The sequence below is a fragment of the Pleurodeles waltl genome, chromosome 12 (genome assembly GCF_031143425.1).
Source record: "Pleurodeles waltl isolate 20211129_DDA chromosome 12, aPleWal1.hap1.20221129, whole genome shotgun sequence".
In the NCBI taxonomy this organism is placed as follows: domain Eukaryota; kingdom Metazoa; phylum Chordata; class Amphibia; order Caudata; family Salamandridae; genus Pleurodeles; species Pleurodeles waltl.
This window is the reverse complement of record NC_090451.1, coordinates 715,168,457-715,182,772: the sequence shown is the minus strand read 5'-3', so window position 1 is coordinate 715,182,772 and position 14,316 is coordinate 715,168,457. Positions and strand designations below refer to the sequence as shown.

The window sequence follows — 14,316 nt, the reverse complement described above, 5'->3', positions numbered from 1 at the left end:
GTTTGCACTCTGCACCCAGCCGCCCCGTGCCGCTGAGGGTGTACTTTTTTGTGCTGACTTGTGTCCCCCCCGGTGCCCTACAAAACCCCCCTGGTCTGCCCTCCGAAGACGCGGGTACCTACCTGCTGGCAGACTGGAACCGGGGCACCCCCTTCTCCATTGAAGCCTATGCGTTTTGGGCACCACTTTGACCTCTGCACCTGACCGGCCCTGAGCTGCTGGGGTGGTAACTTTGGGGTTGCTCTGAACCCCTCACGGTGGGCTACCTTGGACCCAACTTTGAACCCTGTAGGTGGTTTACTTACCTGCAAAACTAACAAACACTTACCTCCCCCAGGAACTGTTGAAATTTGCACTGTCTAGTTTTAAAATAGCTTATTGCCATTTTTGTGAAATCTGTACATGCTATTTTGCTGATTCAAATTTCCTAAGATACCTAAGTGAAAGACCTTTCATTTGAAGTATTGATTGTAAATCTCGAACCTGTGGTTCTTAAAATAAACTAAGAAAATATATTTTTCTATACAAAAACCTATTGGCCTGGAATTGTCTTTGAGTGTGTGTTCCTCATTTATTGCCTGTGTGTGTTCAACAAATGCTTAACACTATCCTCTGATAAGCCTACTGCTCGACCACACTACCACAAAATAGAGCATTAGAATTATCTCTTTTTGCCACTATCTTACCTCTAAGGGGAACCCTTGGACTCTGTGCATGCTATTTCTTACCATGCAAATACCCTTGCAACGTCCCCGGCTTGTGCTCTCCGGTGAAGTCCAGTGCCTGGGGAACAGACCACCAGCACAAATTCAGTTTTTCAGTCTTCACAGTCATCAGCTACTTGACGATTTGGGGATCTGCCTGGATGCTAATTCTGGTCCAAAACAAGTAAAGCCTTAATCTTCAGAGTGCTCACTCAGTAGCACAGCATCCTTTCTCATCAGCAACCAGTTCTACTTTCTGGGGAGTAGCCTGTGCTTAGAGGTCAGGTCCGTTAAAGGGGCAACAATGACCCTACAGTTGGCCAAAAAGTTACTGTGGTGCCCAGGAAAGACCAGGTAAGCTCTCTATTGAGTCAGGTTAGTAGGAGCCTCCGATTCCATAGCTGCCTGTATTTTTGCATCCGGAGCTTCAATTTTCCACCTCTGCCCACTTGGCGTCAAAAACAGACAGCAGAAACCAGGCCAACCTAGTGCCTGGTTGCTAGGATGGCGAGTTTGGCCCTCTGCATGCACTCCAGGGCCCGTGTGGTCTTCCTACAAACTGCTGAACACATTAGTGCTACATACGTATACCACATTGAGATCTTCCAGGCCAGATAACATGCAGTTCACAAGGTGCTGGAAAGTGGCAGAAGCATTCTTGAGACCAAAGGTCATAACTAGGTGGTTGTGAATGTGGTCTTCTCCTTCGCTCCTCGCATCAAGGCTATTTGTCAGTAGCCACTGGTCAGAACGAAGGTACCGGGGTACCTTGCTGCACTCAAGTTGTTCACAAGCTACTCAGAACAAGGGATACTATGGAATCTGTCTTCGTAATGATGCTGAGGTCCACGTATTCCAGAAGCTCAGGTAAACCAGGAAGCCAAGGCCAGCATGTTGGCCACCTCTGGCTTGATGCATTCCTGCTCCGATATCCTTTAAGTCTTGCTATTTACAGGCAAGGTGGCCCTCGTGTGTGCATCACAGACATACCCAGATGTCAATCCTTGGGGGCTAGTGAAAAGAGGTGGGAAAAGCTGCCCAACACTGCTTGACATTCTGCCTGCACGACAGGTCTTGCATCAGAGGCAAGCTTCACTCCCTCCCTGCACTTTTTATTTTCCCCACACTGCAGAGAACATACTGTGTTCATACTACAAGAATAGACACTGTACAGTCCCTGTGGGTGGTACAGATTCAGCCTAGTGACATGCCAGACCTGTTGGGTCTTCCCTGCAGCACCAATGTCAACCAAGTAGCGGATGTAAAAACAAATTATCAACAGTGTAGGAGCTAAATAATTTGTCATCCGGAGAACAAGGTCCAATAAGGCTTCAGGATCCAAACCTCCTGGCACTTTGGTAGCCACCAGGGGTTGCCTTCTGGTATACAATAGCTTTATCAGTGCTTGGCTGCCCTGAAGTTATTTACTTTGTGAACGAGCAGGGCCAACTTTATGCAAAGTCCCAGCACATAGTGCACCATACCCTGTGTCAGTGTTGTAGGGCTGGCTTTGTAGCTCTTACCAAAATAAGGGGACCTTGGGCAAACTGTTTAAAAAGGCGCTCAAAGGAGCTAAATCCCAGGTCTTTTGGTTAGTCCCTCCATAAGGTAAGACTATTCAACAATGGGTAAAGACACCAGTAGTGCCTTAGTCTGGCTTCCAGACTTACGAATGGCTTAACCGGAAGACGCAACCAAACCCGTTTACATCCTCCTCCATTATTTAGAAACGAGGCGCTACCCTTTACCACCCAGATAGTGTTCCCAGTTAAGGGTATCTCACGGGCAGGCTTCATGAGAAAACTCTTGTGCACTTGAGGGACCACCATGCTCTTGCTGCCTGAGGGCCGTGGCTCAGTGGGCTCCCTGTAATGGAGACTATTACCAAACCATATTTAACTACGGCGTCGCTCCCTCTGGAGACTGGTCTTGAGCCAACTTCCAGGAGCAACAAGAGGAGGACACGCAGTCTGAACCTTGCAGAATTCTTCCTGGAATAGACCTCTGGCAGCTTACAACAAATGTAGCTCTGAAAAGGACTGAAAATTAACTACAAGGTCTAGCTCAGAATACTCGTTCTCCTCTCCGTCTGAAGCGAAGACCATAGGCTCCTGGAAACTTCTATGTCTGCCCACATCTTCAGCCTAAACCTAAAGGCGTTCAAAGTACCCCGCTCACTCGGAGGCTGATGGGAGGTCGGTCTCTGGGTGCGCACAGCTGACACCGTCCTCGAAGTGTTGGCTTCTGGTTTGAGCAAATCATTCACCAGGAGGCTTGTAAAGAAGATCTCTTCGGGCTGAGGATAAGCACCCGCCGGCACGGTGCAGCGGGCAGCTGTGTCCATCATTGCAGGGATTGTCCAAAAAAGAACGCCAACCTCTTGCACAGTCCCAATGCATGTGGATATACGTGTCTGAGCGTTCCTGGGACGCTTTTCCTGAAGCCCAAAGCAACAATACTGAACTCCATATGAGCTCCTGCTAGCCATCAGGGAGCTGCTGGTTTTAGGCCCTTTATCTGGCAGTGGTTATTATGGTGATATTCCTTGTCGCTTTTAAAATGCCTGTCTGCCCTGGGAGTGAAGGAAGATTCTTTCTCTCCACTCCCTTGTGGATTCAAAGTGTCTGAGTGGATAAAAGAGACAACTGGCAGGTGTGGCGCTGCTACACTGCACAAGTCTGTTCCCTTCTTTCACAGATAGGGTGCATACTACCCGTGGTCCGACTGCCCCAACTCTCCTGTCACACAATGGTATTGAATCCAATAATGGAAAGCAATGATCTTGTTTAAAGGGATTAACATTTCTCTGGTCAGAATAATCCTTTGCTTTCAAAGAACTGAGTGCGGAGTTGCCCTTGAAAATCACTGAAGGAACTTTGCTGATGAACTTTGCTGATGAACTTTGTCTAAACTAATACGATATGAGATTACTAGATAGCTGTGTTGCCTTCCCTTTATTGGATTAAATGTCTGTGAGAGGATGTGTGATGTCCTTACAGAACAAGCCTCGCAGCTGTTTCGCATCCTCACAGAACAAGCCTCACAGTCGGTTCAGATCCTTACAGAACAGGCCTCACAGTCGGTTCAGACCCTTACAGAACAAGCCTCACAGTCAGTTCACATCCTTACAGAACAAGCCTCACAGTCGGTTCACATCCACACACAACAAGCCTCACAGTTGTTTCACATCCTTACAGAACAAGCCTCGCAGCTGTTTCGCATCCTCACAGAACAAGCCTCACAGTTGGTTCACATCCTTACAGAACAGGCCTCACAGTCGGTTCAGACCCTTACAGAACAAGCCTCACTGTCGGTTCACATCCTTACAGAACAAGCCTCACTGTCGGTTCAGACCCTTACAGAACAAGCCTCACTGTCGGTTCACATCCTTACAGAACAAGCCTCACAGCTGTTCAGATCCTTATAGAACAAGCCTCACTACCAGTTAACATCCTTACAGAAAAGCCTCAGTCGGTTCACATCCTTACAGAACAAGCCTCACTGCCGGTTAACATCCTTACAGAAAAGCCTTAGTCGGTTCACATCTTTGATATTTCCTACTCACTTGGCCAATGGTTCATCTGGGGTCTCCTCTCCGGAGGCTCCTCTTCCATCTCATACTTGTCTTTCGCTCTTAATGTGCAGACAGTGCTAGCAATAAGGGGACCTGTATTAAAAATATAAAAATAGAAATAATTTTTCATCTACTGCTCACTGAGTCATTCTTACTGTGTGGTTAAGGATAGCAGAAGTTAACTTGGCCAAACATCGAAAGAAAGGTACGTTTCACAAATCTCAAGACACCACACAACCCTCTGAAGCTATTTTTCAAAAACCTCACGACACAAAGCACAGTAAGAAGTTACTTACTGTAGATCTGTTAACCCCCAGAGCCAAGGCTTTGGTGGTTCAAGCTTTCTATGGAGTGAAAATAATTCTTTAAATAGACACACTAAGCACCTCCCCATACATGGCGCTCTATAATCGCTCTAGGGCAATCTTACAGACTGTATTGTTCAGCAGCAATGACGCCAGCACGCAGGTCGAGTACACAAGAGGCACTTTAGGGCAGACGAAGCAGTTGCCTCCGTTTCTGTGGGAAACCCTAACTCTGGAGTAGAATCTACCGGCCCCATTTCCTCGATCAAGGGGGTATCGTTGTGGCAGGAATTCAGCAGGCGGATCCTTCTTATTTAGTTTCCCTCAGAATTCTGAAGATTTTTCAATTAACACAGAAATTGAAATCTTACAGCTGACGTTCTGGAAACCTTGCTGGTTTTATCGCAAAAGCTACAGAAAAAGGACATTCTCTGAAATGGTTTGTGGAGGAACTAGGTGCTAAAGAAGGGTCACAAATTATCGCTCATTGGTAGGTAATTCCACAACCCCATTATTGATTTGAAAACAAAATTGGGAGGTGGATGTAGGCTTATAAGAGGATGACAAATAGACAGACGCAAAAATGGCAGCCTGAACGGTAGCAGTCTCTTTTCCTCTTCGATCAGTGCAGTTCAAATACTTTCACAAGTTTTTCTACCATCCTGAATGATTATGGGAGATGAGTAAACTCCCAAATCCCAATTGCATGAGATGTAAGAACCCCAAGGCCCCCTACTACCATGTTGTATGAGTTTGCCCGAATGTGACATCCTATTGGCTGCAGATCACTCGACTTCTGGGTTATATGATGGGAAGAGAGATTCATAGGGTCCCCAGAGTGATACTACTGGCAATTCTGGATGGGCGGAGAGGTACGAGATAAGAAAAACTACTCGCGGGTCTGGGCACGGTTTTGGGCAAGAGAGATTTTGCAAAGTACTGGTGTGCACCAGTTACATAATGACTTAAAGGGATGGATTACAGGGCAGTAATAGAGGAACTCCCCTGGATGCCCAAAAAATCATGTGAAGATATGGGGCAACTGGTGGGACTATACACAAGTGAATGGTTGTAACTGCGACTCGCTTCTATTTTCTCTGTTGTGGACTTTTATTTACAAGTATTGGTTTAATTGGTGTGACATCTATGTGTGGTACATTCTGCACTACAGAGGGCAGTACTGCTTTACTATTGTGCATTGTTTTCTTGTTTAAAAAAAAAAGAAAAAAAAAAACCTGTGAAAAAAAAAGGAAATTCTCTCACTGTGGTGTCAGGTCCAGTTTGCCTTTGTCCCACCTTTCTTCTTCCAGTGTGTGTTCTGTTGATGACACCTACCAAGACACTACAATGCCACATCCTCCTGCTTTCCCCTGTTCACAGCAAGAGTGGATGTTATCTGTCATAAGGAGGAGCCCATCCATGTTGTCTGGGGACACTCACAGGTCTGTGCACAACAGAGTAGAGCTCTTGAGAAACCCACGACTGATACCGGCCAATGGGTCAGCCTCTGTTCCTCTTGGCAAATGCAGTGAAAGGATATAAGCCCAACCTTGTCTGATGAGAACTGAATCAAGTGAAATTTCCTGTCTACCCTGCGGCAATAAACACTTTATTTTCAGGTTCCTTTTGCTGTTTATTATGCCTTTAACCTCCTTGTTCTTCAATTCGAACACCTGTAACTTTATGCCCAATAGCTGATCTCTAAGAAGAAATGTTTTGTTTCCATATATGTTCAACTGACAAATTCTATATGAAGAGGTCTCAACAGTCTCATTGGTTACCTTTGAGAATCAAGGGATATTGTGCAGAGTTCTCAGGCTCTGTGCAATTTGTTGCATGTAAAGGACCCGGAGAAGTATTTAATGGACAACGCTTTTTTGAGGGTGCCAGCTCTTGAGAACCCGAGAAACAACAGGAGCCAATGTCTCCAGTAACCTTTTGGGCACTTCTCAGAGAGTGTAGATAAATTACACAAAGCCCATGTACAGACAGCAGCACTTGTTTATGTAACTGCACAGCTGAGGGCCGGCATGGAAGGCTTCATCGCAGGCTACCATTGGAGTAAATCATAATGGAATGTGAAGGGATTTGTTCACACAGGACTATATAAGTCGAACCCTAGTATCAACGTTCGACTCACTTCAGTCCCTACTGTGTCAAGTGTCCCTGTCCCACTTGGCTCTATTTTTCATTATCTACAACACAGTGTCTCAGACTTAGATGCAATTTGGACTCAGACAGACAATGCACTGTTCTGAAAGGACGTACAATATCACAAAACCAGTGGACCTACTCTTTAGCTACAGAAACGGATTACTGGGGTCACTGAGAACTTTCAGGTTCTGTTGATTCTATCTATCTCTAGTACCCAGTTTAGTTTCTGCTTCATGATTCTTCGTCTGAAGCCCTGCCCCACTGCCCAGCCTCACACGAGGCAGTACACATGCACCAAGGATGCAGATGGCATTAATGCCCTTTGGAACTGTTTGCTGGTAGATACATTTCTGCATGGAATGTTCCCTTATCTGGAGAAGGAGGAATGTCAGTAGCCATGCTGAGTATACTAAAGCAACAGGCCATGAACATCTAAGGTTTGACAATACATATTAACTGGAAGACAGTGTATTCTTACCCAGTGAGAGCAAAGCCTGGTGGATTTCCTTCATCACATTCCTGTACAGAGCCTTCTGCCATTCCTGTAACAGCTGCCACTCCTCTTCGGAAAAAAAGGCGGCGGCATCGTGGAAAAGAGCCTGCAACTTATAAAGAACATGATCAGCCAGTTAGTAAGAACAACTGTGCAGTGGAAGAGAACTTACAAAGATCACATGATCGTTCACATAATGGTCCTCTGTCTCTGATCCCACTCTTCGACTTCGACTCTTCGTTTGCTAGTTCACTAACAACATACCGTTCAGCTAACAGCAGAGATATACTGTGATGTCATCAGCATTTTGAGGATTTAATTGTGAAGACAGCTCAGATGTTATAAGGGTGCTCTGCAAATCCAGGAACGGCTGATTGCAACACCCCAATCTGGAACAATTCACGTCATTTAAATATTTTCAGAGAAATCACTCACCACAGGCACCTTAGCGCTGTACAACTAGCAAAGCTGCTAACACTGAATTTAAATTGAACAGCATGCTGAAAATAAAAGAAAGATGCAATGTACAGATGAAAAGGCTCCCAAGCCTCACACTTAGAGGGTAAAAAGGCAGAAGGCATGGTTTAAGCTTTTTCCAATAAGAGTCGGCAATAATTCGACCTAGTGTTTTTAGTGTTTGAGCACCATATATGAACTTAACAAAATTTGCAGGAAGGTGCAGCTAAACAAAGTTGTTGTTGCCAAAGTTCTTAGCATTTCTAAGTGACAGCTGGCACTCCCTGAGCGAATAACATATTGTTGACTGTTTGTTAACAAATAGTACATCAACTCAAATGGATTCGTTTGGGGATGACAGAGATAAAATATTCTCTGAAATGTTTGAACAACAGTCAGAGGAGGGCCTTATGGCTCAATCAGGAGAGAAACAATCAGAAGTGATGAAGAAAAAGTATATTTGATTAGAAAAACTTTGTAAACAAGAATTATCCCGTTGGTGGGATGCAACAGTATTGAAAAGATATACTGCAGATAAAAAGGTGCCAAGAGGGCTCAGAATAGTAATATTTCCCTCATTTGATGATTTATCACCCAAACATATGTCAGATTGGGAACACTTACTTTTTGAGGCATCTAAAGGTATGATGCAAATTCTGATACAACATGCAGAACAAAAGAGAGAAAGTTTATTGAAGGAGATACAGGAATTAGAATTAGAGATTCGAGCTCTTAATTTACCAGAGGTGAAAGAAAAAAATGACAAAATATTGAAAGATGTACTGGATAAACACCAACTATATATCAAGACTAAAACAGGCATTTTCAATGCAACGGGTCTCGCATTTGTTCGAGTTAGAGCTATTAGCAATGTAAAGCAAAAAAAATAAAAATGCATCGCAATTGCACTATGTAAAATGCGCTGCGTGTAAAATAAACAGATAAAGTAGTCCGGACTCCAGGCTGAAAACATCGAGCCTCGTATGTTTTTGGTACTTTACCGGTACTGTGTAGGTGGGCTAAACACCGGAAAAGGCATGACGTATGCCTGCCTTTCACAAATTAAAGCAAGCAGATTTTAAAAGGCAAGCCCACGATCCAATATAAGTGACTGACGTGGCATGGGCATGGTTTAAAGCCCAAAGAGAGATTCCAGAAAGGACGGAGCACTTTGTGCTCGCCCCTAAAAATGAGTAAAATACAAAGGGATGACAGAGATTACAGAAATGGACGAATCTATATCTTTTAAAAAAAGATTTGATGGTATCTTAATCAAATCTTCTAACAAAGACACTGTTGACATTAGATATGCATCTGAGAGCGAATCAGAAATCTCCGTCACATCAGGGGAACAGGAAAGAGACAATGCAAGAGTAGCCTCAAATATGGACCTAATTGCTTCCTCAGGTTTTTTTACGGGAGGCCAAAAGATATCGGTTGGGCAACAAAAAGGAACTTTTCCCAACAAATGCAATACATTTTTTTTATAAAAGAACACGTATAGGGAAAAGGGGGTGTCAGGGAAACTGCAGCCACTGGAGTACCAACCAGGGCTTCCAAACCCAGACACTAAACAATTGACAACAATATGTTCTCAGGATGGGAATGCAACAAATAATGATGTGTGTAATGATAATATCTCCATTGTCAATTTATCTAACTGCATGTTAACTGAAGAACAAATAAATGTGTTAGGCAAAGGATTAGGATTTTGTCTCTCTAGTCATTGCAACATGACTCAAGTTCACATAGACCTGTTCAAATTCCTGCGACAACTTAAACTTAAGAAATATTTTTGGGAGAAGAATAGCAGATCACGTATGGACTTGATAACTTAATCGCCTAGCAAATATACAATAAACGATATTGGGGATATTCAGACTTCACTTTCATTGGATGCCATGGGCAATGATGATATGGACATACAACAAGTGTTGGATGGATTAAGAATTAAACAAGATCTATCACTCAACAGTGGCCTTAAACCTAAATCTAACTTTAAACCTATATTGCCTACTGACAATGTTATAGACATCTTTAGTAAATTGGTTAAAGATGATTTAAATGAGTTGGAAAAAAAGATCAATGGGGTAAATCATATATCTCACATAACATAACTCGAAAGGAAAGATTGGCCTTCCAAAATGTATGCGATAATCAGATGTTAGTCATCAAAGAGGCAGATAAGGGAGGTAATATAGTCATTCTCAACAGATCTGACTATGTTAATGAAATTAAATGACAACTGGCCGACAATACATCATATATCAACTTGAGGGACAATCCAATGATTCAGATTGTTCAGAAATTGGATACATTACTACTTGCGTGGCAAGAACAATGTCTAATTTTGGATCTGGAATGTAGATGCATACTTAAGGTGCATCCAACAGCACCTTGTATTTACGTACTACGTAAAATACACACAAGACGTCACCCCCTGGGAGACCTAATGTATCAGGTATTGGTTCACCTATTGAGGGGCTTTCGGAATATATTGATAGCTATTTGCAACCCATTGTAAAAAATGTACTGTCGTATACGCAGGATACGAGGGATGTTCTCATGAAATTGGAAGATATTACATGGTCACTAAGGATGATTTGGGTAACTATGGATATTAGGTCTCTATAAACATGTATACCCAAAAATAAGGACTTAGAAGCAGTACTTCATTTTCTCTCAAATCGATCAGCTTCACATTTGGAACACATAGATATGTTGCTGGAAATGATTGATTTTAAATTGGAAAACAATGTGTTCATTCATGAGGAAGAATGCTTTATACAGGCCCAAGGAGTGGCTATGGGTTCACGATTTTCACCGTCTTATGCAAATTTATATATGGGCCTATTTGAAAAAAAACATATTTGGCAAAAAGGTCCCCCACATTTGATCGAACACATCTTTTTTGGGGGACGGTATTTTGACAATATATTAATGATTTGGACAGGACTAGGGGTCACTATTGTTAGAATTTGGTAATTACATCAATACAATGATTTTAATATAAAAATGATATACGAATACAGTAGGGATCATATACAATTTTTGGATGTGGAAACATTTACTGAGAACAACATAGTCCATTCCAAAATATATTGTAAACCTACAGCCTGCAATGCATTACTTCAAGCTGATAGCTCACATCCTAATACCCAAATAAATGCTATACCTTTTGGAGAAATGACTAGGATAAAAAGGAATTGCAGCAAAGCAGACCTATGCGAGTTGCAATTGGACTGTTTAGAAAACAGATTTACAAAAAGAGGTTACTCGAACCAGATCATAAAAACAGCGAGAAGTAAGATCAACAAACTGCTGAGATCGTCTCTCTTGAGAAAACAAAATAAGACTAAAAATCCAACTTCACAGAAGCCTATATGGTTTTGCACACCTTTCAGTCAGAATAGTCAAGATATTTATAAAATCTTGTTTAAACATTGGACTGTTCTGCATACCGACTGCACCTTTCAGCAAATTCTACCATCTAAACCCAAAATGATTCACAAGAGGGGCACAACTATCAGAGATTTCGTTTGCAGGAGTTTTTACCACTGGTTAAGGAAAATCTGGGAACATGGCTACCTGCGAAGGTAACTGGTTTCCATAAGTGTAGTAAATGTAATAGGTGTAACATAGCTCTGCATAAAACTCTTACTTTTAGTTTTAATGGTAGTAAGACATATAAGATTCAGATTCTGATCAACTGTAATACTAAATATGTTGGTTATCTATTGCTGTGTGACTGTGGCAAAATGTATGTAGGGAGTACTATCAGGTCTCTAAAAGAGGATTCAAGAGCATATGCGTTCTTTGAGGAACGATGATCCTTCATCGCCCATAGTTCGTCATATTAACAAGGAACATCCAACATCAGAGGTTCCACAGATTAAATACACGGGTATTAGTCAGACCCCTGTACATCCTATGGGGGCAACGAGGGATCGAACTGAGAACAAATGAGGCTAGGTAGATAATTAGACTCAGGAGTATAGAACTGGGCATTAATTTGGATCATGAGATGCACCATTTCTTATAATTATATGAATTAAAAAGCACATATGCTAATACTGTATGGATATTTTATTGACTTAGATAAATATGTCAATGTTATTGAATATTTATATCTGTTAATATTATTGAAACTTCGTTCACAATTGCAAATAACGCTGACACTTATGTTTCACTCGCACACTGGTATAATTTATTTTTTATATAATTTTCATCTTTTTTTCCTTTATTTTCATCTCAATCCTTTACATCATAAAGATTGTGATACTAAAAATCATGTCTTGATCTAGCCATATGCTTTTATTTGACTACCAAAGCAATATAATGGTTGGTGATTAAAATCACGACGTGTGTTGTACATGGAGAAGTGAAATTGATTGTATGGAAGTGCCCGCACGTTATACGCAAAAGTGAGTGATAATATTGTTGATCTATACATGCTTTTGTTGTCTTACTCTGTTTGTGGTGAGAGACTGACTAATACAATGATAGGTTGGCACTTCTGAGTCAGTCCCATTTCGTTGTTTGACATTTGGCTGGATATAGCCCATTTCAATATGGCTGCCGCTTTTAGGGCGATTTCCTTGTGGATTTCTATTTCGATGGGAAATTCGGGCGTCGGGCCGTAATGATATATTCAGTGTATTGGTTTAATGACCGGTGAATGAAATTCGGAGCTCTTTCTTAATGTGCTTCGAAATGCCTTGTTAGGGTTGGTATGCTCGTGACATATGCCGTTTTAATATGGCAACCGCTATTGTTAGGATTTTTTTTACGTTTGCTGATGACGCTCTAGATGCGTCTGGTTCAAGTCTCCCGCTCTTTATGAGGAGATGGCTGTGTTCATTCCGGGTCGATCTGCGGCAAATATGGATGCCGGTTTCACTCAAGATCGGACATAGACTACCAAGGTAAATAGTAAGTTTTTAAAATGCAAAGTATAGATTATCATCCGGATGACAGAACCTCTACTGATGTTGACTACATAGGAGCTATGTAATATAAAACATTACCAACACAAGTGAAATTATTTAAAATTATTTACATTACATCAAATCATAACACTGGCGATCTAAAATCATTGTACTGTTCCATGGAGTTCTCATAATCTATATTTGTTTGGGCCGCTCTCTTAGGTGATAAGATAAACCATTTTGAATGGATTGCAGTTTGAAGAACTATACATCAGCTTATGGCTATTTGAGTCATCGAATAGTGGGAGTATGGGTGATGACATTTTCAGTAAAATATACATTGTAAATAAATACTGACAAGGCTATCGAGTGGTAGAGCTGTGTAGTTGCTTAATACATCTAGTGCTACTAGTCTCTGGAGCGTTATTTAATTTATGGATAGATGTATTTTAGGATTCATAACATTGTGGCAAGACATTGATTTGGTTTGTCTAGCTTTCTTTTGCTCATTTTAGATACATACAAGTGGGGTACTTAGAAAATAAACTGACATTGTCAAATAAGAATCCCTTCTTGGAAAACTTTGTGAAAGTGATGTACTGCGTAGGAAACCTACTTTCATATTGAATAATAAATACAAGGTTGGTTGATAAATGTGTTGGATATCTTTGGGTGAAGTGATATAGTTCAGTTTGCGGTTTTAGGACAAAAGACCCTCTTTTTACATTCTTAGTAGTTCTTTGGACTAAAATGGATCTCTTCAATTGCCAGAAGGTATAATTAGTGACACAATCTTTATTTTATGGGATATCATTAATTCATAAATCATCAATCCTATTATTTCTTTGATCTATGAGATCACGGGTTTCTGTCCTATTGTTTCTTTTTTAACTTTCTGTCTTATTAGGGCACTTGGATAATGGTGTGTGTTTTTAATGTACACTGGTCATCACATGGTGATTTTAGGGTATGTGGTATATTTGATTATGTTTTTAATAATTAAAATATTGTTCCTCTTTTAAATGATTGGTGGTACAATAATTGGAGCTTTTTTTGGTAAATTTCATATTGGTTGGTGTTATCATGGTATATGTAATATTGTGTTTATGTGTTATTTAATTAGCCTTGAAAAAGTCCTATAACAGGACGAAACACGTGTCGGCTGAATCCTGTCAACATTTGCGAGAATACCTGCAGATGGGCTTTTCATTTTTTGAACTATTGAAAAAAATGGGCTGGACTATGTATTAATATTTAATTCATTCTAAATGTATTTGAACTGTGATTATTAGGAATTGAATTTTGCAATGGAAATATTTTTGTTTAATAAGGAAAATGTCACTTACCCAGTGTACATCTGTTCGTGGCATGAGTCGCTGCAGATTCACATGCTGTGCACAGTCCGCCGTCTGGTGTTGGGCTCGGAGTGTTACAAGTTGTTTTTCTTCGAAGAAGTCTTTTCGAGTCACGAGACCGAGGGACTCCTCCCCTTTCGATTCCATTGCGCATGGGCGTCGACTCCATCTTAGATTGTTTTGCCCGCAGAGGGTGAGGTAGGAGTTGTGTATGTTAGTAATAGTGCCCATGCAATGGAATGAATACGTATGTACATAATAAAGGTTAAAGTAATATATTTACAAATGTACAAATGTTCAAGATCTACTTCTAAACGGCTACAGGCTCCCAGGGAGGCGGGTGGGCG

General features: G+C 41.4%; 1 protein-coding gene across 1 annotated transcript in view; it reads right to left on the bottom strand.

Annotated features, from left to right (window-relative positions):
• LOC138267310 (zinc finger protein 282-like) overlaps positions 1-14,316 on the bottom strand; it is a 52,848-nt gene that overhangs the window by 17,622 nt on the left and 20,910 nt on the right. Inside the window, exons 2-3 of the mRNA XM_069216167.1 lie at positions 7,216-7,336; positions 4,270-4,371 (exon numbers count right to left, since the gene is read on the bottom strand). Coding sequence (XP_069072268.1) covers positions 4,270-4,371; positions 7,216-7,336 — 223 coding nt within the window. The remainder of the gene's footprint in view (positions 1-4,269; positions 4,372-7,215; positions 7,337-14,316) is intronic.